This window comes from Carassius auratus, unplaced genomic scaffold (assembly GCF_003368295.1).
Source record: "Carassius auratus strain Wakin unplaced genomic scaffold, ASM336829v1 scaf_tig00020493, whole genome shotgun sequence".
Classification (NCBI taxonomy): Eukaryota; Metazoa; Chordata; class Actinopteri; order Cypriniformes; family Cyprinidae; genus Carassius; species Carassius auratus.
Window position 1 is genome coordinate 510,797 of NW_020525031.1, and position 25,662 is coordinate 536,458.

At 37.5% G+C, this 25,662-nt stretch overlaps 2 protein-coding genes across 9 annotated transcripts; both read left to right on the forward strand.

The window, feature by feature from the left end:
• The first annotated feature begins 1,956 nt into the window (after nucleotides 1-1,956).
• On the forward strand, nucleotides 1,957-9,834 carry LOC113076446 (YTH domain-containing family protein 1-like). Of its 8 annotated transcripts, none has more exons than XR_003281181.1 (8): nucleotides 1,958-2,421; nucleotides 3,044-3,068; nucleotides 3,600-3,679; nucleotides 4,172-5,806; nucleotides 6,333-6,372; nucleotides 6,782-6,812; nucleotides 7,403-7,447; nucleotides 8,200-9,834. XR_003281181.1 is itself a non-coding variant. In XM_026249110.1 (7 exons), the coding sequence occupies exons 1-6, from the start codon at nucleotides 2,395-2,397 to the stop codon at nucleotides 7,407-7,409; spliced, it is 1,800 nt and encodes a 599-aa protein (XP_026104895.1). In that variant the 5' UTR covers nucleotides 1,957-2,394; the 3' UTR covers nucleotides 7,410-7,447; nucleotides 8,200-9,834. The 8 variants fall into 8 exon arrangements, 6 of the variants coding, with proteins under 6 accessions (XP_026104895.1, XP_026104890.1, XP_026104894.1 ...); XR_003281182.1 differs by having other exon boundaries at nucleotides 6,799-6,812; XM_026249110.1 differs by lacking the exon at nucleotides 6,782-6,812 and having other exon boundaries at nucleotides 1,957-2,421; nucleotides 4,172-5,797; nucleotides 6,333-6,367.
• Nucleotides 9,835-18,045: 8,211 nt separating this feature from the next.
• Nucleotides 18,046-23,786, forward strand: LOC113076447 (glucose-induced degradation protein 8-A homolog). Its single transcript, XM_026249111.1, has 5 exons — nucleotides 18,046-18,112; nucleotides 18,757-18,884; nucleotides 19,075-19,271; nucleotides 21,429-21,626; nucleotides 22,982-23,786. Exons 2-5 carry the CDS (start codon nucleotides 18,764-18,766, stop codon nucleotides 23,153-23,155), a joined length of 690 nt encoding a protein of 229 aa, XP_026104896.1. The 5' UTR covers nucleotides 18,046-18,112; nucleotides 18,757-18,763; the 3' UTR covers nucleotides 23,156-23,786.
• Nucleotides 23,787-25,662: the final 1,876 nt, after the last annotated feature.

Genomic DNA, 25,662 nt, shown 5'->3' on the forward strand with positions numbered 1-25,662 from the left:
CAGATTTGTATAAGTGACAGTGTCCAGATCTCATCAACATCTTTTTCTCAGAGAGAAAAGAAACATTGAAAATGGAAATAGATGGAAGATAGGGACATTAACCATTCTCAGAATGGACCAGATTGGATGGAACAGATATGTTTAAACATAACAGTACACAAAATGTAAAAAATAATAATAAGAGTGATGTGAATATGAACATGAAAATTCAAAGGTATGTGTATGTGTGTTTTATTATTATTATTTTGCCTAATGACACATTGAACTCAACAGATGAACAAGAAGCAATTCACAAGGCATCTATTCATCCAAAGCCAAAGGACACAGCAATGAACCTGCTTTTATGAATAAATATTTCTTTTTTTTTTCAGGAGATATGATTCTTATGCAAAACAGTTTTACTTACCATTCTAATTTTACTGTTCAAATTTTCCCAGTTAGAAAACAGAAATGTTTTAACACATATGAAACATCAAACCTAATTTTGTAAATTTAAATAAAAAAGCATTTACTTAATTATAAATTCTGACTGTAGCGAGTCATGTCGTCTTTTATTTTGTGAAATTATACCTGTAGTGCATATCTTATGCAAAATAGTATTTGCAATTAAATATTTGATTCGGGAAACACAAATAGTTTATAGGAAAAATACACTTTATTTCTGTGTCAATGAGGTTTGTGAGGAATATCCCCAATTGATTAACATTACACTGACACCTAGTGGTTTAAATTAAAAAAACGCGCGTTGAATCTGTTAATGCAACGAACGGTTCGTTGTAGCCTATAGGCTACCAAATTGTAACTATAAAAGGTAGCCTATGCTAATGATCTTGATATGTAGTCACACCCAGATTATTATGTATGGCATCACAATGTGCTATGTGTGATACAATATTTCATTATCCTGTGGACAACATAAGCCATCAGAATCCAAATCCAACATGTTTCCTCTCATTTTGAATCATTTCAAACTGAACACATATGCTATTTAAAATTTAGGAAATTCAGCAAAGGCATCTCATCAGGGAAGCTCTGTATTATATTACATTATCTGTGAAATGGGTGTTATGTTGAAACAGAGCTGCTCCCTGCAGGGTTCCAGTCCCTAGTTTCCTGCTGCAAACTTATTAAACAGAGAGACCCCCATCCCACACATCTCTGACTAAGATCTAAATATCAATTAGCTACCCTGAATGCCCTTTATCAGCATGATAACGGCTGACACAAGAGTTCTCAGTGGTTGTTAATGACATTCTTTAAAAGTGAAAATATAAATGATAAAAGTACGTGCTGGCATGGCTTATAATGAAACTAAATTAGGACTACAAGCTTTAAAAAAAAGGAAGTAATTTTTCATCTTCCCAGGCAAATGGCTTAATACAGCTTGAAGCATATAAGTAATCAAGCTCTGGTGTGAAATGTATATATTTGTCAGTAGTTTTTAGGGAACTTTGCACATAGCCTATTTATGAATAAATTAAATGAAACCAAAGGAAAGGACCAGCTGAAAATCTATTATAGTATTAATTAATAAATAAGTATAATGTTTTAATATTTTATTATCTATATAGCCTAGGGATGGTTTGTGATAGTCACTTCTTTTTGTCTAAATTAAACACAAACCCATTCAATATAGGCTAATAAACTATCAGCTAGTTTTCATTACATAAAAGCATAATCTATATTTTCTGTTTGTATTACTTTTTAAAATAATTGTTCATAAAGACAAATATAATTATACGTAAAATTGCAATGGCAAAATATACAGCCCTCTCATTTAGAAACTGAATATACTACGTTAAAATTATTTAGGCAATTATTAGAAGGAAGAACAAATATGAAATTGTTTATTTACTAAGATAAACAAGAAATTTAAGCAGTGATAACTTTTTTTCCCCAATTTTCTGGTCTTCCACTCAAAAGAACTGTGCTAAAATTGCAGGTTCAAGTTTTTTTTTTTTTTTTCTCAGGTTGGTCACCTCCGCGTGGCCACTCGGTCCATGTAGCGTCAGTCCCTCCGCGCAGATCCCGGATGGAGCGGCCATTGGGCGGAAGTGAACAGAGGTGCACAATAACTGCGGGCTAGGAGGAGGAAAAAATATAATATACACTTTGAAATAAATTTACACTCGGCGTGTGACAGCATTGGATTAAACCCCAAAACCGCGGACCCTCTGATACTCTCGGAAACATCCTCAGGCTGGACTTCTAGTGCACTCGAGAGGACCGGATCGCCGGAGTCAAGTCGTGGAACTTGGTGAAAAAAAGCGCAGTTCAGCCTGCACGGAGCCGAGAGGAACCCACAGGCTTCGGGTTACGCCTAGCACTCTCGCTGCTGCTTCTTTTTTCTTTGCAAGACTCTTGCTGAATCTAAAGAGGCCCTCTTGATGAATTATGTCTACCAGCAGTATTGACCCACAGGTAGGTTGGAGTGGCACGGCGTCGCTAAGGCCTTTAGGAGGAGCAGGGAATGCGCGTGCAGCCTCCGCCGCTTCTGCGGAGATGTTACGGGCATCTGCCTCTGCTTGCTTCACACAAGCGCGGTGGCTAACGAGTTAGCATTTTTCCCCACTCGTTTAATTGAATATTACATCGCATTTCTTCGGTCCTTCGGTTTCCGTTCGACACATCGCAAAATGCGTTCTGCTCCAGTGTACCATCAGGATAAAACTTAATATAGTAACGATACACAATCTCTCTCATCAGCTTTCGAGAGTTCTCACCAATATTCTCTGGACTTGGGCTGATCTGTGTGGCCGACGAAATGTTTAGCTTTCCGTGTGAACGTCAATTCCTTGATTGACTAAATAAATATCAACTTAAGCCCTCGTTTATATTTAATAACGAATGATGAGCGACTGCTGATAGTGCATTGATTTATTGGTGATGCTCTAATGGAGTCGATGTGGATAAAGAGCATGAAACGTTGTGCATCATTTACATGTTAAACACGAAGAGCTCGTGTTTAAAACAACAATGCAAAGGTGTTAATGTTTTTGTCTTGTTGTTTTTATCCACCTCTGATCACCTACTGGATGGGAAGACATCCAAAGGACAAGACGCTAAAGGTGAGTTTGATTTATAATCTAGATGCCTAATACAGGTTTAGAAATTAAACGTCCAGGATATTCTCTTTAATTTACATTAAGTCCAATTTTACCTTTATCAATGCATTGGCTGTGGCTGTTAAGTCTAATTTTGGCATTCATTCTCTGTGACTTATATCATGGCCGGGTAGCTCTGTTACTCTCATATCATTCAAATAATGTTGTCTGAGAGCTCAATCAATCACCTGATGGAGAGTCCAGAACTGCTCCTGTTGTATTAACACCACTCTGACACATCAATTGGCAATGGGAGCTTGGCTTTTGAACACATTAAATAGATTATGCTTCATAATGCTGTAGCATTAACTACTTTAGTTGTGATTTTATAAAAAAATGTTGTCCTTTTGGCTTTGCACAATTTTTGGATGCTCCTCTTCATCTATGACTTTGTCTGTAGTATTGTGGTAGTCGGACAGAACATGTGGTGAGTTTGTTATCAGATGTACAGGTCTGAACCGTAGTCCTGATGTTTAACGTCATTCTTTATTTCAGTGCAAAATGGCTCTCTTCATCAGAAGGAAACGGTCCACGACAATGACTTTGAACCATACCTCACTGGCCAGTCTAATCCGGTGAGAAATGGGTTTTTGTATTTGTCTTAAGGTGTGAAATGAAGGGGAAACATTAATTAAACGTATTCTTCTCAGCTTAAGCATGTTTTTGATATATTTAAGAAAAAATACTGAATATGCTTTTTTTTCAAGTGTGTTGTCCTTGTAGGCTTGTGCATGTAAAAACAGTATTTTTTTAAAGTGGTACTTTATCTTTCTTTGAAATAACTTTTATGCTGTTTTTACTGAGGAAGTGAGGAATAAAAAATGTATCTGTATATATAAAAAGGAAATAACTGAATTTTTTTTATACATTACCTCAACCACAGTACATTACTAAAAGGAACTAGTTGTACAATATACTATGTCATTGCTTTTAAATTTGTTCTGGAGTTTAAATTAATTATAACCGTGGAGTGTTCGCTAAAATTCAAGTCTGTTCTGTTTTTATGAGGTTTGAAATTAGTTAGCATTATTAATTCTAACAACTCTATTTCTGTTCTTTTCCCTCAGAATAACAGTTACCAATCAATGACCGACCCATACCTGTCTAGCTACTATGCCCCCTCGATTGGGTTCCCGTACCCCCTCAGCGAGGCCCCCTGGTCCACCGGCGGAGATCCGCCAATCCCGTACCTCACTCCATATGCCCCCCTCAGCAATGGGGATCATCACTTCATGCATGACACTGTGTTCGGACAGCCAGGTGGTCTGGGAAGTAGCATCTATCCACACCGCTTTAACTTTTTCCCTGAAAACCCAGCATTTTCCGCCTGGGGTACAAGCGGCTCCCAAGGCCAGCAGACTCAGAGTTCTGCATACGGGGGCAGTTACAGTTACCCGCCCAGTTCATTAGGTGGCACCCTGGTACCCGACGGGCAAACAGGCTTCCCAAGCGACACCCTGAATAAGGCGCCAGGTATGAATAGTTTAGAGCAGGGCATGGTAGGGTTGAAGATTGGCGGTGATGTGACTGGAGGTGGTTCTGGAGTGAAGACGGTGGGCTCGGTGATTGGTGGAGGGCCGGTGGCGGCAGCTGTGGCCACGGGTAATGGCGGGACTCCAATCGGGATGCCTCCTCCCAAACCCACGTCTTGGGCAGCCATTGCGAGCAAACCAGCCAAGCCTCAGCAACTGAAAGTGAAGAGCAAGCTGGGGATGCCCATGGCTGGAGGCACCCTGCCCCCACCACCCATCAAACACAACATGGACATTGGCACCTGGGATAATAAGGGGCCTGTGACTAAAGTAGCCTCACCACTGCCACCCCACCACCAGCAGCAGCCTCCGCTCCACTCCCAGGGTCACCTACCACCTCACCATCATGGGCTCCCGCCCCCACCTCAGCCCCCTATGCCGTCTGCCCAATCGCTTGCTCAACAGATGGTGATGCAGGGTCCGCCCCCTCCACAGCCTTACCAGAACCACACCCCTGCTCCTCCCCCTCAAACCCGGTGGATTGCCCCACGTAACCGTAACCCTGGTTATGGTGGGGGTGGCAGCATGGACAGTAGTGGCTCATCAAGCGGTGGAGGAATCGGCAATGGTGGTGGCGGCGGACCTCCGGGTTCCGGTGCTATTGAATCCCACCCGGTCCTTGAAAAGTTGCGTGCGGCGCACAGCTACAATCCCAAGGACTTTGATTGGAACCTGAAAAATGGCCGGGTTTTCATCATTAAGAGCTACTCGGAGGACGACATCCACCGCTCCATCAAGTACTCCATCTGGTGCAGCACGGAACATGGTAACAAGCGGCTGGATTCTGCATTTCGCGGCATCAACGGCAAGGGTCCTGTCTATCTGCTGTTCAGCGTCAACGGCAGCGGACACTTCTGCGGCGTGGCAGAGATGCGCTCACCTGTAGACTACGGCACCAGCGCCGGCGTTTGGGCGCAGGACAAATGGAAGGGCAAATTTGATGTGGACTGGCTGTTTGTTAAAGACGTGCCCAACAGCCAGCTCAGGCACATCCGTCTAGAGAACAATGACAACAAGCCCGTGACCAACTCCCGTGACACGCAGGAGGTGCCTCTGGAGAAGGCCAAGCAGGTGCTGAAGATCATCGCCACCTACAAACACACCACCTCCATCTTCGATGACTTCTCACACTACGAGAAACGGCAGGAAGAGGAAGAGGTGGTAAGAAAGGTAATTTTTTTAAGCTAATGATTGGGATATGTGTATATGTTAGCTAATGATTGTGGATATTGTGTTTTTTATACAAGATTAAGGTTTAGAGATGCATATGCTGAAGGAAAATATTTCTGTTTAGAGGTGGATGACCATAAGTAGTGATTAACCAAAGAACTTTGACCAGCATGTGAATGTTCCAGGCTACTGTTCATGTCACTGAAACTGCCAGTGTAGATGTTACAGCTGATTAAAAATGCCATAGATCATAGATACTAGTGATGCAACAATACAGTTAGCCCATGGTTCAATACATAGCTTGTTTTTTAACCACTGTTTTCTGTTCGGTTCTGATGGCTTGGCACATTAGTGTTTACATTTTAGTGAGTGTTTATTGTTTAGTTTAAAATGTGATTTTTAAAGTACATTAACCACAAAACCTTGCTGTGAACGTCTGCATAATGGAAAAAGATGTGAATTATTATATGTCTACATAAAATGTATTTTCAAAGAGGTATTATTTTCCTATTTTTTCCCAAAATAGGATGGATTGGCCATCATTGAGCACTGCAAACACACGTAATGTACTTCATAATTTCATTCATACTGCTTGCCACATATGCATCACAAAAGTAATGGAATTCATGACGTTCCAATAAATCCCAAATGGACAAAGACATTGCTATCGCTGTAATGAAATAAAAAGAAGATACAAACATTTTGAATGATGAAACAGAAGGACAATAAACACTTGCCTTCAACAATATTTAATTCATCTGTGTTCTTCAAGCAATCTTGGGTATTTTCATAAAGATTATGTATATTTGTAATCCGTTGCTAATCGACGCAGCCTTTATTGCAGTATAGAATATATTTTCTGCCTCATTCTGTGCTAAGAAGCCACATCAGATCGCAAAACGAACTCATTTCAAACACACGACTGATGTTGTGAACTATAAGTTATAATGTTCTCTTTTTTTTTTTTTTTTTTAGTTGGACAACCGGTTTAGAAACACTTCTCGTTGTAAGTTATTACAAGGGAAGGTGTTTGGCGTGTTGCTTTTTAAAAATGCACGTTATAAGCATGGAGGGGTTTCCTCATCTCAACACAGAAATTATATAAACGCAAACCGATTTAAAGCATGCATTGAACCGTGGATGAGGTACCAAACAGTTCCAATATTATTTTGAGCATTGTCAAATCCCTAATAGATACCTAGTTGTTTTTGGAATGGTTGATGCTCTTTGCTTTTGCTGTTGATGCTTCAGTTATTTCATGGTTCTGTCTTTGATATTTCATCCAGTGGCGGTTTTTAATACTGTGATGCACTTGCTTTAGTCAAGTATCAAGCTGCTAATAAAATTTTATTTCATCAGTAAGATTTCTACTGACAGCAAGCAAAAATATGGCTCCACTTTTAAATTTGGTTTTATTCACTGTAAAATATTTCTGCTTTTGACTTGTTATGATTAATTTGGAATTGTTTTATGTATTGAGTTTTTAGCCTAGTTATTGGCATTTTTATTCAACAAGAATTTAAGAGAATGCTGATGTTTTTGATTTGTGTCAAAGGATTATTGATTTTTATCTCTTTCTTTCATCTCCACTGACAGCACCTAGAGCCTGCTCCTCTCCAGAACCGATCCCGACTTGATCAAGTAAGCTTTTCTTTGTTTTATTGTTTTCCAGGGCTAACATGGAAGATCTGCAAATGTCAGAGGAATTTAAAATTGTGTTTTCTAGATAGGATTGGAATGTTTTGTTTATGCACAAATGTAAAATTTCACTGGCTATGCATCGCACCTTTTATTGATAACTTCCATCTTGCTGCTTCTGAAACACTCATTTGACTTTAAAAGATATTTTGTTAAACTATTTTTAATCACATACAACAGTGTTACTTAGAAAACTCCCTAAAGACTGTTTATTAAAATGTCTAAAGGAAATCTTTTTGAATTTTGCTTGACCGTGCACCTAAAATCTTTCTGTCTGTAAATTATCCATAGGTTTATTAATGGTTTTACTATTTTTAGTTAATTGATACACTGAAAACAATTATAGTGAACCATCTTCACTCAGAAATTGCTAGTAAATTAAATAAATAATTACAAAGAACCCGCAAGTAACACATTGAAGTAGACTGAATATTTTCTTGTTAAACGCTCAACTTTGAAAAATCATTTTTACAATGTACTGCCCTGTTCTTGGCATGAAAATAGCATTAGAATTTGCAGTGATATGAAACAATTACTCCTTATGAGTGCAAATGTTTTTAAAGTAAAGGAAATTCATTGGTGAAAAGTTGTGGAAACCCTGACTTGTGAGTGAGAATTTAAAAGTCATTTTAAATAAGTAAACCAAGATTTTGTGTGCATCAAAGTAACTTTCCCTCCATTTCTCTTTGTCACAGGAACGCCAGAACCGAAATAAACAATAGAAGGCTGCCCCCTACATATGATGAGCAGTTGTTTTAGGACTGACCGTTTGGAAATTACATTTAAAGAGGACACAAGATGAAATTTCAAAAAAAAATAAACAATCATTATGTTTTTCTATTTAATTCTGGTGACTTCAGCCAGCATCAGACTCGAGCCTCTGCGCCTCCGGCTTCACCTGTGGGGGCTGAAGTCGATTAGCACCTCTCAACGCCGCGTCATCATTTTGATTTATTTAGATTTTTTTTCTGTGTTCTGTTGTTTGGTATTGTTTTCATACAACCCCCCCCCCCCATTTGACCAACTGATATCTGCACAAGTCTTTTATTTCATCCTGTATTTTTGTTTTTCTTCAGCCCCACTGCTCCACATCATGCCCTTGAGAGTTGGTTAAATGAATAGTTAGTTAATTCTGTGTATGTATGTATGTGTGTGTGTCAGGGATGATGGCGGAGTGTATGTTAATCATGTGATATGGCAGAGGTAAGGGAGTGGGGGGTGTTCAGACTCCGCTTTGGTTGAGTGGGGGGGGGGGGTGCATCTCCAGCATCAGTGACTGTAATGGGCCAGTTTTATGTTCTTTAGATCCAGAGTGGTTTGAATCCCATTCGTGGAGAATCGTGCAACTGCATAGAAGGGACAATGACATGTCTTGACATGAGATGATGTTATAAAAAAAAAACCTTTTTGAATTATGTAACACTTGACTTTTTTTGTTCAGTGACGAGCCGCTTATGTTACAGGTTTTGTTTTTTATTTTCTGTTTTGACTGCTTGGAGCCTTAACATTTTAAAGCTATGGAAACCGTTTAATAATGGCTGTTCTATACCTCAGTTGAAACAGCGTTATCAGGGAGACGACATCCTTAACATGCATCCTTAACTACGGGAAGTCAACATTGTCACTGGCTGGACTAAAAACTAAACAAAAAAAGCAAAGTAAAAGTAATGTTTTCATTGCGGTTCCGAACCTAGTGCTCAGACTCCGTTCACATACACACTTAATGTTTAAAGAGCAGAAATGTAACTTCTTACTGTTCAAACCCCGCCCAGCAGAGGTCGCTGTTTCTTTAAGCCAATCTGAGAGATGTAGCAATTCATTGCTTTTTATTTGAAATCACTTTAGATGCATCACCTTTTTTTTTTGTTCTTTGTCCTTTCTTAACAGATTTCATTTTATCGCTCTTTTCCTCCCCATGTCCTCAGTATATTGCTAAGCTTTAACGTAGGATCATATAATTATAACAATAACGAAGAACGCCTCAAATGTGTAACCTGAAAATTAATGTTACTAAATTACTGTTAAAAGTAAGAAAAACAAACAAACAAAAAAAGAGTATATGGTTTCTGTGCGTGATTTTTTAGGACCTGCTTGCTGTTTTGTGTGTTTGTGTGTGGGAGAGCGAAATTGAACCGTGCGAGGGTTTCAGATTTCTATAGTCATATAACAGAAGATTCATGAAAATATATGAAATACTAAAAATAAAAAAAGTTACAAGACAAACATTTAAGTCACCCCTGAAATGAATATGCATTGTATTGGAAGGTCACTATCTATCACATTCTTAGATTTGATCATGCTCATTATTAAAATAATACTATATGGTGTAATTGCTGTTTGAAGGTGTTCTTTTTACTGCCTTGTTTTGTTGGGCATATTGTCTGTGTTGTTACTCTACTAATTGTTTTTGCACAGAGGTCCCCAAAACAGAGTTTTGTATCACTTTTTAACCCACCTGAAAGGTTTTGATTTTAAGAAATCACCATTGATGAGCACATAAACATGCTTAATTTTCAGACATGATGGACGTATATTTATTTGTTTCTCAAGATAATACAGGATACGTATTTATGGCACTGTTACTTCTGAAAATGGTAAAATAAGCTTTGAAATAGAGCTAATTATTTCAAATGTGTAAATACTGTAATTCAATAATCATCTCGATATAATCTCCAGTGCTTCATAAATGCTCAATTTGCCTATATTTTGAAAAAGGTTAAATAGTTCATCCATAATCAAATTTCTACTGTCATTTTTAGACATGAAGATAGAGCAAAGAATATTTTAAGCACTCCAACTTGTCCTAAATATTAATTGTTGAGAAAACAAGCATTGTGCTATAAGTCTTGTACAGTAAAGGTTGTATAGTATAAAGATGGTAGCCCGGTTTATTTATGTGCACACTTGCTAAGACTGCTGAGATGGAACATCATTCATTAAAATTAACAGCCGATGAAAGTAGTAACATCAGCAAATGGTGGTCAAAAGGCTTTGGTATTTTGGCACATATAAACAGCAATATGATTTCCTAACGATCGTAAAAATAATATTAAAATGGATGTTGAATTTATTACTGAAACAGCTCAAAATAAAATGTTATCACTCTTGTATGAGAGTTGAATCTCTGCGTACACCGCCATCTAAATTGACTGGCTGCCATCTTGTTCTACTCATCTAGCACATCTAGTTAACAGAAAGAAGAGTTCAGGCCAGGAAAAAAAGAGAATCCTTGAAGCAAGATTTCTAGACATGAAACGGATATGCATTAAATAAGGGTTTATTGGCAGGTAAACCAAGAAAGTGTGGAAGAAAGAGACAGGTCTTGGTAGAAGATGCTCTCTGGCCATTAAAAGATTGAACACCATATTAAAAAAAAGTAAGCCCTATTCTAAATGTTGTACAATAATGTCCTCCTGAATTTCTCTTGCCATTTTTGCCAGTATTTTTTTATTTTTATTTTTATCTAAACAGATCCATATATTTCAGTTGAATGCAGTATTTATATAAGTATACACACCTTTAGAAATCAATGACAATTACCAATACATGACCAAACAGTGTTCACAAAATGTGATGATGCGGGTAATGTCATTAGCTATTCTTTTCAGGACAGACTATGTAACCTCCATCATGCACTTTCTTGGGGGTTTTCTGTTGCAATGGGAACCATATTTCTTTTTTTTGTTTTTTGCTCAAGGTTCCTTCAAGCATGTCTATATTAGCAAATCCCATCCTTCTTCATGTTATTTACACTGCATGGCTTGATTAAATCATGTGACTCTGTTAAATAGTCATCTATTAAATAGTCTTAAATCAACTGTATAATTATTATATGAAAATTACCTCATAAACTAGTAGAACCAGACTTAGTGATGTTCAGAATAAAACAATAATATACTTGGAATTAGACAGTAGAATTCCACATTCCTGTCAGCTCCCGAAATTAATATTCTTATCATGCGCCTGCAACCCAAGCGGCCTCGGTTCCTGTTCAGCTCTGCCTTTACGAGAATCACCGCGCAGTCTTCACTCGGGGTGCGCGCATTCCTCATGCTGCTGCTCATTTTGCTAAACGATACAGGTTGGCCGTTTTAAGGCCCCTCTCTTGGCATTCACCGCGTGCCTTAATTGTATGGATATTAAATCAAGGTCCGCCGTGAACACGCAGAGTGGCGGGCCCATGTCACCACCCTCCATGACGCGCGCACCCCAGAGCAGCCTGCTCTTCAAAGAGTACCGCAAAGAGGGATGTCGTAATGCGATTTGACAACACACCGACGACATAACGTCAAATAATTATCACAATAGTGTTTCTACATTGTTTCCAATTTCAATTTCACGTGAAACACAGTCAAATCCCAAAGCATATATTGCGCAGAGCGGGCCATCCAGTGGCCTATATTCAATCCCTTTAAGAGCTGCTCTCTATATGATTCTGCAGCCTCAATTCAAGCAGCCATGGCTATTGTCCTCCTCCTTTTGAGTCTCTGGAATTTGTGTGTCTCAGTGGCAGCACATTTAGGAATTTAAAAAGAATGTCAATGCCCAGATATAGCATATCATAAATGAATCGTTGTCGAATAAACAGAGGGATTGCTTCGCAGGCAAACAGAATGAAAGCAACGAAGAAGGTAGCATCCGTCCGAAGGGCGCGCATTGTTATGATTCTGGCTCATTTTGCTGACATCTGCAGTAGTGCATTCCTTAGACTACATGAAGTGTAAACAAAACACTTTTAAAATCTCAAAATACACAATCAACTATTTAAAAAAAGCTGCCAACCAGCGTAGGTCAAAATGTGGCTATATCACCGCCAAAACATGCAAAATGACCGAAACACCACTACTGTCCCCCGTAAACACGATGCTCCATTTATTTTCTCCGTCGAGCATCTTTTGGGCTGCCGCCGTATCCCTCCTGCATCCCGCAACGAGGTCACGCCAGCCTCTTACCGATTGAACACAACGTCTGTATGCCGTATTTTTATCGTAATCGTCTTCTGCTGTAGTGTTTAATGGCCTCGTTTACGTCTTGGTTGCGCTGATCCCTTCTGGAGAGATTAGTGCTTCCTCGCGTCCCCGCGCGCTCGCCCTCCTCTGCTGATAGGACTCAAGCGCGAGAGGATTACATCGGGACACGGTGACGTCATGACCCGCTCCGAAGGCCCCCTCCCATACCGTTATCCAAATCCCCATCAGGACGATGCCCTTGAAAACCAGTGAGGCTGACATTCGGAGGACTGAGAGCCATTAGCGCCCTTTACATTACATTACAATTGCTGTAGTCTATGTGCGAATTCTTCAATTATTGAATTCAATAATTTTCGGAGAATAGCTAGCCTACATCTCTCGCAACAGTTTTGTGTCATGCCTAGTCATTACTAATAATAATAAAAAAGTTTTAAGCTACAGTACATTGATAGTTAAAATTGGCCGCTTTCATCGATTTTATGCAAGTGGCGCTGTTGCTATAGTAACCGGTGAAATGATTTCGCGAGCATTTTTCGACTTTGCACGTTGTAATATGATTTTCGTAGTTAAACGTTTGAAATTGCTTCTTAAAAGTATAAGATAATACATACCTTACATATTAATTTGAGGCCCAAAATTTAATAAGAAAATCCGTAATGTGCATGTAGGCTACTTTGCTTGCAGAGTCCACTAGCTAGGCTACATTTGATGCGCACTTTGCTCGCGCGAGTTGCCATCAAATCGTTAAAAAAAAGGGGGAAGTGAAAATGGATTTGAATGTTTAGGAACCTTAGAAACCCACGTGCAATAGTCTATTCTGCTGCAGTATAGGCTAAATTCCATCCACCATCTCGAATTCACCTCATTTCCAATCCCCCTCAGTTCGACTGTAAATGTGTAAAATCCCAGGATAAATGCTTAACCGGGGAAAACGGTTATTTATTATTCCCCTGGAGCGATAGCTTGGGCCTACTTCCTTCTCCACTGCGCAAGGGAGGAGTTTTGTCTTTGCATTTCAATAGCAGCCGGAGCATTCATCCCGTGCGTTCCTGCTCTTCAGCGGCCTGTCCTCCCCACCGCGCGACCAGGGCCTCTCCATCACAAGACGTCCCACAAATGCAAGTCAGTGCAGGAGGGAGGCTTTGGTAATGCAGAGGCGATTTAGCTGCTTTGTCACTGACGAGGAGTCAAGATAATGTAGATGAATAAGAGCTGAGAAAGCCCTTTGAGTTTAAGTAACTGCCTGCACCTGCTTCTACTGTCATGTATTTCTAACCCTGCTGTCGAGGTCAAATAAGCCTAATATTCTTTAAGGGATTAGGCTATTAAAAGATGTTTACATTTGTGCTTTAAATTATTTTTAATAAAAAATTGGCAAAAATAAATGAGCATAAAACATTAAATTTAGTACATGAATATTCTGGACTAGATAATTTTCTTTTCTTTTTTATTTATATTTAGCTCTTTAATCTCCTCACTATCTTCCTCGTTGCTGTCCTATTTTCATCCCGTTTGATCATTTCTACAACTTCCCTCTCTTACTGTGTCAGTCTTCTCTTTGACTTCCAGTCTCCCTCTCTCTTCTTCCCACCATCCTTCTCTCTTCCTCCCACGTGTTTCTACATCACTCTCTTCAGTATGAGATCCACTCTGCCCTTCATGTCTCAGCTGATTGGACCAGCTGCTCAACTCAAGTTCACCATAGCAACTATGATTCAGTCGCCCAGCAACGGATTTTACTTTCACCCCACTTCCTACTCAGGGACCCCCATCTCCCCACAGCCAACCGTCCAGTGGACGAATCTGTTGATAAGTGATATAGTGTTACTCTATTACTGGCATCTGCAGTTTCACAGGGTTGATCTCAGCATTGGGTAGCTGAGATCCATTTGAGGAGAGATGTATTCCACATCAGACAGAAACTAAAAAAACATTATTTGTGTGTGTGTTTGATTTATTTGTGATTCTGATGATGTGATTTTGTGATTAAATTTTGTTTAACATTTTTTATGGCATGTAAAATAATGCACACACACACACACACACACACACACACACATATATAAGCATAACATTTTGAAGTAGAAAGACTGAAATATTTCCTTGTAAAACATACTGTTTTATTTAATTGTATTTATTTATTCACTGTGTGTGTGTTTATATATATATATATATATATATATATATATATATATATTAGGGATGCACGATAATATCGGCACAACATCGGTATCGGCCGATAAAAGCTTAAAATGACCATTATCGGTATCGGCCGATATGAATATTTCTGCCGATGAGCCAAACCGATATTCTCCAAGTGAAATAATTGACCTGTTTTTCAGATGTGAATGTCTGTCTACATTTGTAAAATGATAAATTTATGGTAGAATCAGTACAGAAGAGATACATGGATTTCTCTTCAGTAAAATTAAAGTTTAAATATATCAGTATATATTTGTAAATATATCAGTATATATTTGTATATATATCGATATCGGTATCGGCATCGGCCAAAATTATTTAGAAAATATCGGCATATCGAATATCGGCCAAAATCCAATATCGTGCATCCCTAATATATATATATATATATATATATATATATATATATATATATATATATATATATATATATATATATATATATATATGTATGTGTGTGTGTGTGTGTGTGTGTGTGTATATTTTGTTTGTTTGTTTGTTTTTGGTATAAGCTGAAAAGTACAATTAGTATAATTAGTTCATCCAGCACTGCCAATATGATCCAAAAATGTTTTATGTATAATTTCATGATATAGGTAAAAAAATTGATAGCCTGAATGCACTGTTAGTCGCTTTGGATAAAAGTGTCTGCTACATGCCTACAGTTAATTTAATTTATCTTTTTTAATTTCTCTGAGTCTGTCATTATTTTATGTTTATGGCTAATTCAATCATGCTTGCATTTAGAATAAACAAATTAGGCCATCGACTCTTAACTTATGATATGATGAAACAGTTGTGTTTCTCCTTATCACAGAATATCTGAGTGCCTTCCATCAACCCCCTCCACATGCACAGGATTCCTCCAGCACTGCAAGTCTAATTTTAATCATGTTCATTTGCATTAGTAAATGATGACTAATTAATCAGACTTGTTTTGGGCATTTCTCAGGTGTAGGAGTAATATTGTCATTTATTATATAATTTGACTAACATAAAATCTGTTAATAATGGGAGCAAACTGTTTTCTAAATATAATTGCATTAGCCTACATTCATATTTTATTTACATTTATTATAACTGACATTCAAGAACAGTATATGTGTGCAGCCCAGTTTCCTTTTCACTTTTTGAGGGAAATCTTTTTAAAATTTTTGGCGTGATGACCCAGTTTCCAAAAGCAAAGCCAGTCTTTTCCATCTCTCACACAGTCAGTTTATATGACAGAATATCAACAATCAAATTCTGAGTTGGCATATATATATAAAATAATTAAATAGCCGGCTATATAATAGCTTTAATTATTTGCTTTCATCTAGGCTAAAATTATTTACTGACATTTGTCATTTAAACAAAAAATATTCAGCTCCTAAATTATGAAGTTTTTACGTTTACAAAAGCAAGACGTCATTACATCAAGTAAACAAGTTTTTAATATCGTTGTTATTATGATTGTAAAACAATACGCTTCTTATTAGATAAAACATCACCTGTTTGTGTATGTGTGTGTTGATGGACGCAGATTTGATTGGACAGTATGTTAGTCCTTGAAAAGTTTCGACAGGTCAAATAGGAGTTTACTGCAGCAAACTCAAACGACAAGAGACGTTGCACATAGACGAATAATACATTCATATTTGCTGACAGAATGAACATCAGGAGAATGAATCCAATGCGGAATGGTGACACTGACTGTGAACTGCGTTTCCACACGTGAGCTGCACGCCCTACGGTCAGAGCCTCGCTGAAGGAGTTTCCACGCAGCCCTCCCATTAATTAACCTCAGACCACCGCATAATCGAAGAGACCGCCTCGGAGATGGACAGAAACAGTTTTCAGTGTCTGTAAAATGGATTTCACAGAAATTCGGCGCCGAGAACGCTGCGGTGCGCGTGAACGGAGGCGCATGCACGATCTAAACGACGCGCTTGGTGACCTGCGAGCTGTCATATTGTACAATCTGAATCAAAACGAGAAAAAAAAACTGTCTAAGATAGCGACGCTGCTCCCAAAAACCACATTCTGATGCAAGCTCGGGACTTGAAAGAGATGCGGAGGATTGTTGAGCAGCTAAACATGAGACCGAATATTATGACACCACATATAGCCTACTGTCACATGAAGTCTTTATGTCAGCGTGTTGATTATTTAATTTCAATATGTAATTATGGATAATATTACCCATAATTACACAATGAAATAGCTTCTATTTCAATTAAACATACTAGAAAGTTCTTGCTTAAGCAAATATTAGGCTATAACATGAACACTGTGGAAAAAAAGAGTAGCCTATATGAAATCTGAACCCTTATATTTTAATTTTCGGTAATCTTTGTCATAATAGACTATACTAGCTATTGTGGAATGAAGTCATCAAAATAAATAGCCTAGATGTTTCTGTCAAATTTGTCTCGAGTTCTTCAAGGAATAAGGAACAAAGAGTTTTGATTTTGAAAAGTAATATAAATGTCACACAAACATGTTTTATTGCATCACCTGTTTTGTATGAGAAATAACATATGGTGTGGTTCAACCTGAAAGAACAAAAACACATTCACAAACACATTTCATTGGTTCATACCGTCTGGTCATCAGCAGGAGAACTTACCGGCTGTTGAGGAATGGAAAAAAACAATACATTTATTTTAATCTGTATTATCTAACATGTTACAACCAAAATCTCCCCCTCCAGAGGGATTTCTCATCTGGTCCAGTCAGGTCCACATAATAAAGATGAGTCTCATCTGATCTCTGAGACATAATCAATTATCTTTCTCGCCCTTTACAATATGTTTTAATGCCTGCTTTGCAAGAACAGCAGTGTGTTGCATAAGAGGATCAGGCAAATTCATGCTTGTTTTGGGAAGGTTTTAGAGTAACAATGTAAGCCATCCAAGGTTATTGTTTATATTAGGGCAGGCTATTTTTTAGTCTCTTCATGATCATCCACTGAAATTGCTGGAGAAGTTAAAGATAATACTAAAAATATATTTGGTCATTATTGCTAAGGTCCAGTTATGACAATTTGATTAGTCATTACGAGGTTAGTTATTGAAATTTGACTGATTTATCAGTTTATCAATTAAGATCTACATAGGCCTATATTTAATAAATAAATAAATAATAATAATTAGATTGTCATTAGACTTTTATGTATGAAGTCAATATGCAATTTATAAAAACGTATTTCAAACGTTTATATTTTTTTCCTTTAATAGCTTTAAAGCAAATAATAATAAATAAATACTTGTTCCAGATATTAATGTTCCGTAAATAAAACAAATCGGGCACAAGATCTGGCAACCTTACCAGCTTTGCCACAGCAACCGTGACGTCAGTATTCTGACCAATCACTGACGTCCCCTCAAGTCTCATTAAGAGCTCTCGTCTGTTATCGCGTGATCTTCGGTGAGGCCCACCAACACAAACGTAAACAGTAAGTATTTTATCATCATTCTTCATATTTTCAGATGAAAACAAATAAATAACATGAATAAAAAAACAACATCAATATTATTGCCTATTATTTTGTTTCCATGCGTGGTCATTTGGCAATTTTATTGTTAAAAAACAGCTGAACAAGCCCGTCTGCAAATCTCACGCGTTGCAGAGGTTCATGCATCATAGCTTGTTAATTTTCATATATCGATAAAAGCGAAAAATAATTAAGGCGAAATTTCAAAACTTAATGACTAGTCTTTAATAATTTTAAACCTGTCAAGTACATCAGTGTCACCATTCCATAATCCTTTGACGTCGCGTACACTGTTGACTGGCCAGTGGCTGCTCTGATGTGCTGTCTATGAGAAGAAACACCGCGAAAATATGAACATGAACGTGCACAGTGCAGTTAATTAATTTACCGTCAAACACCAACATCACAGACTATTTAAAAGTGAAAATAGCTTCTTTTTTTTTTTTGATTACATAGACAGCACAGTACACTAAAAGTGAGTCAAACTACTTATCTGATAATAGCATTTAAAAGTGAGTCCACGACGTGTATTTTTATGTTGGATGTGTGCAAATGTCTTTTTTTTTTTCTTTTTTTTTTTAATACACATGTCATGTTTACCATAGTACATCCATGATGAGTTATTCAGAAAAGCCTGTGGATATTACCAAGGAGGAATGGATGGATAAACTGAATAATGTGCACTTTCAGAGGGCAGATATGAACAGGCTTATAATGAACTATCTAGTAACAGGTATGTCAGTATTATTTTATATTATAGCATAGTGCTTGATTTGAAGTCAAATGCACAGATATGTATAAATTAAAATAAATACAAGTATACTTGCACTAACGTGTAGCCTTTTCTCATCACATTATTTACATTATGTTAATGCAATATCAAATACATAAACATCCCCACTGATCATGATCATATTCCACAGAGGGATTTAAAGAAGCTGCAGAGAAGTTTCGTATGGAATCTGGAATTGAGCCGAACGTGGATCTGGACTCTCTGGATGAGAGGATAAAGATCAGGGAAATGGTTCTTAAAGGTCAGATCCAGGAAGCCATTGCTCTCATTAACAGCCTCCACCCAGACCTCCTCGACTCCAATCGATACCTATACTTTCACCTTCAGGTAAACATCTGACCATATATGGACATGCTTGGAGAGAGGGAGATGCCTAAAGTACTGTTCACACCTGGTATTAAGATGCGTTTTAAATGTGTTTCCTGCTTCAGTTTCATCTAGACTAACCCATCTTAATTCATCACACTTTCAATCACTTCTGCAGCAGGCCTGAATGCAGCACATGAATATAAATCTGAAAATTAAGTCATAACACTGAATACATTCAAAGAAAAGAATATGAATGGTGACAAGGTCATCCTTTTTTTTTTACTGGACATGTCCTGCCCTGGATCTCCAAATTATCTAAAATATCCAGGTTTCGGCTTTGTTTTCCAGTTGTTTTTATACTTGCTAAAGATAATTTCTAAAACGTACTTTGACTAATAGTGAGCAGACTTTGTACAGACAGTCAACGAATTGTGGTGTGCAAGGAGAAAGGTCAAAACAATGCAAATACACATAATGTATGAGAATGTTAGTTTCTAGTGTGTGAAGATGCTGCAGGACATGGTGTAACACAAAACCATGAATTAATGTTCTGAAGTGAATTAAACTTAAACAGATTTCCCATGCCTGGGGAGTAGTGAGCAAGAACACTGTGTAGGGACCATGTCAATCGGAACACCGTTCTTGCATGGAGCTCTCTTGTAATGAGCTGGTTATCTGGATCAGGTTTGTTAAATTAGAGAGACATGCAAAATATGCAGAGCGGTGGTATGCAAGGACTTCAATTGAGAACCACTGATCTAGGCAATTCAGAAAATTCTGGCCAGGAAAAAGAGGACATATGACCACCTTAAGCCAACAGGCACTAGATGGTACCCCAGCCAGTCATGCAGAGTGAGCAGCAATCCAACGACTTTGAAAATTGTTGAAAATCGGCTTTCAGTCCCTCGAATTGCTGCTCACTCTGCATGGCTGGCTGGGGTGCCATCTATTTTCTGTTGTGGGCACACTATGTGAGAGATCAGTGACAAGGGGTCACACCGTACATAGCTTTTCATTAGAAAGAATTACAGATGATCACCAACAGAGCATTTGATAATGCACACAACTTGGTTGTCACTCATGAGAATGAGCACTGATTTGCCTCTGATTTGTGGACATTAATCAGCGATTTCCACAAAACTGTCAATGAGTGAAGATTGGGTTAAAATCATGCAATGTGAACTCGGCAAAAGGTTCCGTACAGTTCAATTTATTTATATAGCACATTTAAATACAACCATGGTTGACCAAAGTGTCCAAAAAATAAAAATAAAAAGTCACACACAAATAAGTGTATAATACAGTAAAAACATCACAATGTCACAGCTCAGCTTGAAATAAAAGCCAAGGAATATTGGTGTGTCTTAAGTTATTAAAAATTCAAACAGTCTGAGCAGTTCTTATGTGTACAGGTAAACTATTCCACAAGTTAGGTGCCACCACTGAAAAAGCTCAATCACCTTTATTTTTTAACCTAGTTCTCGGTACATTGAGGAGCACCTGATTGGATGACCTCAGTGCTTTAACAGGAGTGTGGACATGTAAAATCTTTGATAAATACACAGGCGCCAACCCATTTAAAATCTTAAAAACAAACAATAAAATCTTGAAAAATCACTGAAAAATGTAACCGTGATTTCAATCCTAATTTGTGGTTTTTAGCACAATATACCATATTTTGAATCGACAGTTTTTTTGTGCTTTCTCAAAACCTCTCCCATTAAAATATTACATTTTATGGAAGTGGGCAGTGAGACAGTTTTTTTATGTGGTTGCTTGAAAGCATTTCACCACATGGGCATGTAAACTATAAAAGCAATCCGTTTGTAACTACCTCTGGAAGTGGCTGAAATTGGACTAGCTTGTTTTAGACCTTGTTTACACCTGTATTTAGTGTCATTCAGTTGTGATTGGATCATCAAAAATACATCTAAATAGCAGGTATAAACCAGGCCTACGAGAGCGTTTTAGAGAGCAAGTGTAAACCGTGACGGAATCCATGGGCATGTTGCGTTTATTATCAATGCACAAGCAAACATAGAAATGAAGGCTTTTTGTTGCACCTGAGATGACAAAAAAATTGAAAAGTACTGTAAAGAAAACAATATTTCTAGTAAAACTTGATCTGTTCTTCACTGTGAAACTGTTGTTAACTCTTCTTGTAAACTGTTGTAGCAGCAGCATCTGATTGAGCTCATCCGTCTGCGGGAGACTGAGGCAGCGCTGGAGTTTGCACAGTCACAGCTGGCTGAACAGGGAGAGGAGAGCAGAGAATGTCTTACTGAGATGGAGCGAACCCTGGCACTGCTCGCCTTTGACAACCCTGAAGAATCGCCATTTGGAGACCTGCTCAACATGATGCAGAGGCAGAAGGTAAGCATTTTTTTATTTTATTTTTTATTTATTTTTTATTTTGTTTTAGGAAAACCACACAATTTTATCATTAGTTTTACTATTTTGCAAGTTGTCTGAGCAGTTCAGCCAAACTAATTTCCCTATTTAAGCCTTATACGGTAACGAATATAAAATAAAAATTAATGGCAGATGTTAAGGCCAAAGCGGGCAAGATAAAAATCTTTGTCATAATTTTATCTTTATCTATCATAAAAAAAATAAGAACGAAGATATACCCTAAATACAAATAATATAGAAATCAAACAAACAGTGCTTTATTGTTTGGGTAGAGCAGGTGTATTTAGCAGTAGCATTCAAGAAACAGAATAAACAAATATAAAAATAAAACACTATTTAAACCTCACTGTATAAATTATACTGTACATTAATTCTTATCAAAGCAACTGTATTAAAGTTCTTCATTCAAGAGTAGGGATGTAACGATTCACTTCATGAGATTGAAGACATTATTCAGTCAATTAAAAGGTGTTGTTTCAATAGGCTATTGCTGCACGTTTCTTTTTGAAATTGAAATATAACAAAACTTGAGTTCTGAATATAAAATGTATATTTTAAAACAAACCCCAAATCACAAAAAGTAAAACAAATGAAATAAATCTCTTTAATATGAACAAACTAAGGTTTTGTTCTGTGCTCTTTCCATTTAAAATTAGAGGCAACCACTGGATTTTCATCATTATCCAAACAAAGATGCAGCATACATGTAGCAGTTTTTAATCTAAACTAGACTGTATTATTTTGAAATTTGAAGCAAAAACCGAATGATCTAACTTTAGTTTTGTGAAACTATATTACATAAAACATATCTGAACAAAACAGCAGATGAGCTGAATGAAATGCAGATTTACTCTTATGAACAACTTGCACTAAAGACGGTTAGCGAATCACAACACACTGGGCCAGCTAACCAATCTGAGACCAATTGCATAGTTCTGTGAGAGGGGCTTCATAGAAACAATAACTCAACAGACCGTTTTGACGAGAATGGAAACAGGTAAAATAAAATAAAGGTAAATTATCTGAAAATAATGTTGTTGTTTTTTTTGTTTTTTTTTTATAAAGCATGAACATGTTATGCTGCATAAACACAAATCAAGCCTTCAAGAAAGCTGATCAGCCACTCCTTTAACCAACAAGGCTTTAAAGCACATGCTAATAATATAGCAAGCCCTTAGGAAAAAAACCATAATAAAACATTAGTGATCTTCATTTCCATGACAGTTGACTCTCCTTTTTATACACATGACTGTACCTGTTCTGAATTCTGCACTTGTTCCTCCCTCCTTAATTCCTGGTTCTGTCTGCCTCTATAGGTGTGGAGCGAGGTGAACCAGGCTGTTCTAGACTATGAGAACAGGGAATCTACCCCAAAAATAGCAAAGGTGCTGAAGCTTTTACTGTGGGCTCAAAACGAACTGGACCAGAAAAAAGTGAAATACTCCAGAATGACAGACCTCAGCAAAGGCACCATTGAGGACCCCAAGTAGAGACTGTAATCCACATGAACACATTTTAATTTTTGTCTTATTTATGAACAGTCAGTGACTGGATAGCAAATATAAATCTATATATGATGTTTTTTCTTGATGCCTCTATGAAAAAAAAGGTAAATTGATCAACAGTATATAAGTTTATTTCAAAACTATACTGATTGAAAACCTTAAACCTAAATTTTTACTTTAATCTACCATTTACTATGCTGGTAGCCTATTTTCTGAAGAACATTAAATATTACTATGGTACTGTTTTTGCTCATTTTCAGTCTGTTATATCATGTGTTTTGTGATTTTATTTTATTTGAAACTTGAATATTCCAACTTCTTCACTGGTTTCACATACAGTAGTATGTCCTTATGCTTGTATTAGGTTGTTTTTAGGGAAATATCAGCTCCTGGATGGGAAGAAAAAGACTGATGGATTATAACTACCTTTATCATTATGAGAAGCTACAGATGCTGATAATGTGGATTAAACAATGTTTAGCCCTTTCTTATAAGAGCTATTTTAATTACAAAACCTATATTGTCATTACAGACCTAAGGCTTTGTTTAGGATTTTTGTCTAATTTTTTGCTTACATTTTGTATTGCTTGTTTGGGATAAAGTTGATTTCACAGTAGGTTTTGTTTACTGTTTTTTTTATTTTTATTATATATAAGGCCGCTTCTACCGATATCCGAGATCACAGAGATTTAATACAGAATGATGTTGCAAGATGACACATTTTCCAACTGTGGTCCTGTGTCACCAATTGTACAAAAATCACTACATTCCTACCTATTTATCACCTTCAGTCCTTAAAACAAAAATGCAAATCGGGATGAGTTGCGCTTCAAACGTTTACCATAGGTGTGTTTCCGCCTCCTATGTGTTACTGCTCGCTCTATAAATGCAGAAGTAAACTCTCTTCTTCAGCACCGAACCAGCTCTCGGTGTCTGGTTTTTACTCAGTTGGATTTAATGGCTGCTGAGCAAGAATCGGACCGCTTCAAACCACCTGTAGACTGAAAACATCTTTAGGCAATGTCACATGTCTTCTCTACTGGTCCCGGATGGCCATGCCAATCTGTGCTGTCACCATGGCCGAAGAATTTAAAGAAAACCAGACTGGCATAGTGCTAGGTGCTTTTTCCTGGGGTTACTGTTTTTTTTTTTAAGCGTACAGGTTGTAGATCAGTTATAGACAGTGGTAGATGCTGATGCTGATGAACCTTGTTTTTACAAGATAGGAGGAGAGAGCACTGCCGCTGTCCACCTCCACCTGGGCCGTGATGACTGCTATTACACTGCTCCTGGCCAACATTGGACTCCGACCTCTTGTTATCATGAAAATGAGCAGGTTTCTACTGGGGGTAATGCAGGGTGAGAGCATTAGGAGGTTGAGGAGTAAAGGGAGAAAACTGTCTAAAGAATGAGAGGAAATTAGACTGAAATTTTCTTTACCTCAAAAAGGGAACAAAAAAATATATTAAAGAGCCTTAGAAATCTGTCTACATGTCTGAAATGGAATTGTCCTCCAGCAAGTCTTGTGAAATTGGATGCTGGGGGGCATTGGCTGTAATTACCAGGGTGGGTCTAAGTTAGTTTGGTATATCAGAATCATCTCTCCCCGACTCATTTCAGTAGTACACATTTTTTGCATTCACTTATATTTTTTCTGCCCATTACAAAAGCCTATTTCCACCACATGAGGAAAAAGAATCATGCTTTGGTACATGATTATTAAATACTTACTATATAATTATATAAGTATTTCAAAGTGAGCATTTAATTCTCAGAAGGACATGATTGTGAGTTTGTATTTTAGGGGTTGACTACCCTTCTCTTATCAGTATCTGTGCTCAGCGAGTGATTGAGGGAGAGAGAGGTTTTTTGATGAGCACACTGACCTGTGGGTGCGACATAGGGTAAGAATAATACCCAGCTAAGAATAATACCAAGTTTTCCTACATTTTTTCTTTTACCTCATATTGTTTTTTATTTAAGGATGAAATAAAACTGATTCACTCTTTTATGCAAGCACCTCTGGAATTACATACCTTAATGTAGTGTTCCACACTATTCATGATTTTGTAAGTAAGCAGTCTTTATCTCTCTTAGGATGCTGCTGGTTGGAGGTGTGTGTTCCCTGATGATGGACTTGTTTGAATGGGGGAGTGTGTTTTATGGAGCAGGTCTCCTTGTTTTTGCTGGACCTGTTGAGTAAGGAAATGTCTTCTTCAAGGTACTTCAAATGTATTTATTTTTATACGATCCTTTACATGTTTAATTTAAGTGGCATTGTTCTTGAGATTTTGTGCTCTTTTTTTGATTGAGTGCTGTTTTATTGCTCAGAAGGCCAGAATTTGTATAATGAAGTCTTTTAGAGAAGTCACAGTGAATCAGAAACAATCAGAGTTGGCTTCAGTATTTGTGTTTGCCATAGCAACTGCGTGGATAGAATAATTGGAATTAGTATATTTTTTTTTTTTAATCTGACTCACCATGGAATAAGA